The sequence below is a fragment of the Nicotiana tabacum genome, chromosome 5 (genome assembly GCF_000715075.1).
Source record: "Nicotiana tabacum cultivar K326 chromosome 5, ASM71507v2, whole genome shotgun sequence".
Classification (NCBI taxonomy): Eukaryota; Viridiplantae; Streptophyta; class Magnoliopsida; order Solanales; family Solanaceae; genus Nicotiana; species Nicotiana tabacum.
In genome coordinates, this window is record NC_134084.1 from 7,814,770 (window position 1) to 7,817,638 (window position 2,869).

General features: G+C 36.4%; 1 protein-coding gene across 1 annotated transcript; it reads left to right on the top strand.

Moving 5' to 3' along the window:
• The first annotated feature begins 1,139 nt into the window (after positions 1–1,139).
• LOC142180683 (uncharacterized) lies at positions 1,140–2,410 on the top strand. The gene is made up of 3 exons (XM_075252730.1): positions 1,140–1,249; positions 1,350–1,926; positions 2,003–2,410. Exons 1-3 carry the CDS (start codon positions 1,140–1,142, stop codon positions 2,408–2,410), a joined length of 1,095 nt encoding a protein of 364 aa, XP_075108831.1.
• Positions 2,411–2,869: the final 459 nt, after the last annotated feature.

A 2,869-nucleotide genomic window follows, 5' to 3' on the forward strand; every position in this document is an offset into this window, starting at 1 on the left:
TAGTTTTTTACTGTCTTCAATTGATTTTTGGTAGTTTATAGTTTTGTAAAAAAATCGATCACTGTACAAAATTATGAGATTGTGATTTTGAAACTGAGGGGTTTGCATGTTGATTATGATACTTATACTTTGATTTTTCGTATTTTTTCACTGATGTGTTCTTGGTGGTAAGTTTTTTAGTGATGCCCTATTTTCGGCAGAATAATTACTTTGATTGGGGATTTGTCTGAAATTATTTGTTCCCTTTTACTTGTATTCAGGTATGGGTGTGTTTATATTTGTTACTTTGAGATTGTTTCATGGTGGGGTCTTAGAGGTTGTATGTGGGGAACCAAGATATGTGGGTGGGGTAATGACAGAATATGTGAATGTTGATGTGGATACTTTATCTTATTTTGAGTTGGTGGACTATATTAAAGAATTGGGGTACAGCAGCAGTTGCACATTTAGTGTTAGGCCACCTAATTGTGGCATGATAAAAAGTATAAACAATGACAGGGAGCTTTCAATAATTGCACAGTTCTTGCAAAATGGAGCTATTTTAGAAGTATATGTCCAGCACATAGGTGTAGAGGAATCTGGTTCAGCCTTTAATAAAGGGGATGGGACCATTAAAGCAAGTGTTAGTCAAAATATTGGGGTTGATGAGGAGGCTTTAAATGGTGCAGCAGCAACTTCACCTACACCTATTGATCCAGCAGATGCAGATCAAGATTCATCCTCAACTGAGGAGGAATCCGATAATTCAAGTGAAGATAGTGATTTTTTTGGTGATGGCATAGAGGATTATGGTAGTGATATACAAGAAGAGTTCATAGAGTTTAGGGCTGAGAGAAAGTCTTTCCAGAGATGAAAAAGAAAGGAAAGAGCTCCTGCTGACCCTGAAAATGTTCCATATGGTGTAGCTGGACCAGATTTGGGGTTTGATGAAATTGAAATAGGTAAAAAAGTATAGAAGGTAGGATAAGGGGTGATGAACCATATTACCAAGTTCTGATGCTTGTAGTTTTGAAACATGATGAAGATGAATGTTGGGTTGAAGATGTGGAAGAAGTTAGGGTAAATCTACCAAGAAGAAGATCTTCTTCTACCAAGAAGATGGTTTATGATCCTACAGCTAAGAAGCGTGGCAGCTAGGTATGATTTTTGCAGATGTGGATGAATTTAGAGATGCAGTAACCAAGTATTCTGTTCAAAGGAAGGTTCAGGTGAAAAAGTATGTGAATGAGCCAACAAGAGTGAGGGTGAGGTGCAAGGATAGTTGTTCATGGCCGTTGTATGCAATCCTTAGATACTTCAAGTAATAATTTTGTGCTTAGGACTTATAATCCAATTCATAAGTGTAATAGGGCCACCAGAAATTACCTGTGCAATTCTAAATACCTGGCTGAAGTATTTAAAGATAAAATAGCTGAACAACCAAACATAAGAGTGTTCAAGTTACAACAGTTAATAAGGAAGAAATTTAAAGTGCATGTTGGCAAGACCACAACTAGGAGAGCAAGAGCCAAAGTATTGACAGAAATTATGGGTGACCATATTCTTGAGTTTGGAAGAATTCTTGACTATAGGGATGAATTGTTAAGAACCAACCCTGAGAGTACTTGTGTGGTAAAACTTGGTGAAGCTAATGAATCTAGTAAGGTAGTATTTCAAAGTTTCTATGTTTATTTTGGTGCATTGAAGAATGCATTCATGGGGTACAGGAAATGCATAGGTTTAGATGGTTGTTTCTTAAAGGGAGTTAATAGAGGGCAATTATTAGTTGTTGTAGCTAAGGATTCCAACAACCAAATGCTTCCACCTGCTCGGGCAATAGTGGAATATGAGAACAAAAATACTTGGACATGGTTTGTATCTTTGCTTAAAGATGATTTAGGTTTAGGAGATGGCAGGGGTTTCACCTTGATTACAGGCATGCAAAAGGTATATCATTCCAGCCTATTTGATATTCTTTTTTGTGTTTTCATGTTTGATTACTAACTAATTTTTTCTTTTATAGGGATTTCTAGCAGCAATTCAAGATATTATTCCAGCATGTGGCCGCCGGATGTGTGCCAGACACATTCTTGCAAATTGGTTAAAGAATTGGAGAGGGATTCAGAGGAGGATGTTGTTCTGGAAGTGTGCTAGAAGTACATATGAGACTGAACTCAAGAAAAGCCTTAATGCACTCAGTATGCTTGGTAAGAACATAGTTGATGATCTTTTGTACTATAACAAAGAGACTTGGTGTAAGGTGTATTTTAATGTGGAAGTCAAGTGTGATGCAGTTGATAATAATATAGCTGAAAGTTTTAATGCATGGATCCTAGATGCAAGGCACAAGACCATTATTATCATGCTTGAAGAAATAAGAGTCAAGATGATGACTAGAATATCTAAGTTAAGGAAATTTGCAAATACTTAGTCCTACAATATTTCTCCAATGGCATTAAAGGTCTTAGAGGAAAATATTGAAAAGTCAATAAAGTGTACAATTTTTTTAATGGAGATACAGCATATCAGGTTAATGAGGGAACAAATCAACATACTGTTTGCCTGATAAATAATACTTATAGTTATAGGGCTTGAATGTTGAAGGAATACCATGTCCACATGCCATAACTACAATGTACTATAAAGGATATGAACCAGTTGACTATGTTGATAAGTGCTACATGAAGGAGACACATTTGATGACATATTCTCACTTCTTTCAACCACTCAATAATATAAAAATGTGGCATGCATCTACTAACCCTCCTGTTGCACCACCAGTGTTGAAAAGTATGTCTGGCAGGCCCAAAAAGGTTAGGAGAAAAGAGGCAGCTGAAACCAAAAAATGTGAAAAGTTGCCTAAAATTGGACTTGTCATGAGGTGTAGCAT

Coding starts and splice junctions, on each gene's coding strand:
- LOC142180683 (XM_075252730.1), top strand. CDS start 1,140: ATGATTTTTGCAGATGTGGATGAATTTAGAGATGCAGTAACCAAGTAT. Junction 1,250..1,349: donor CCAACAAGAGTGAGGGTGAG/GTGCAAGGATAG, acceptor TAAGTGTAATAG/GGCCACCAGAAATTACCTGT. Junction 1,927..2,002: donor TGATTACAGGCATGCAAAAG/GTATATCATTCC, acceptor TTTCTTTTATAG/GGATTTCTAGCAGCAATTCA.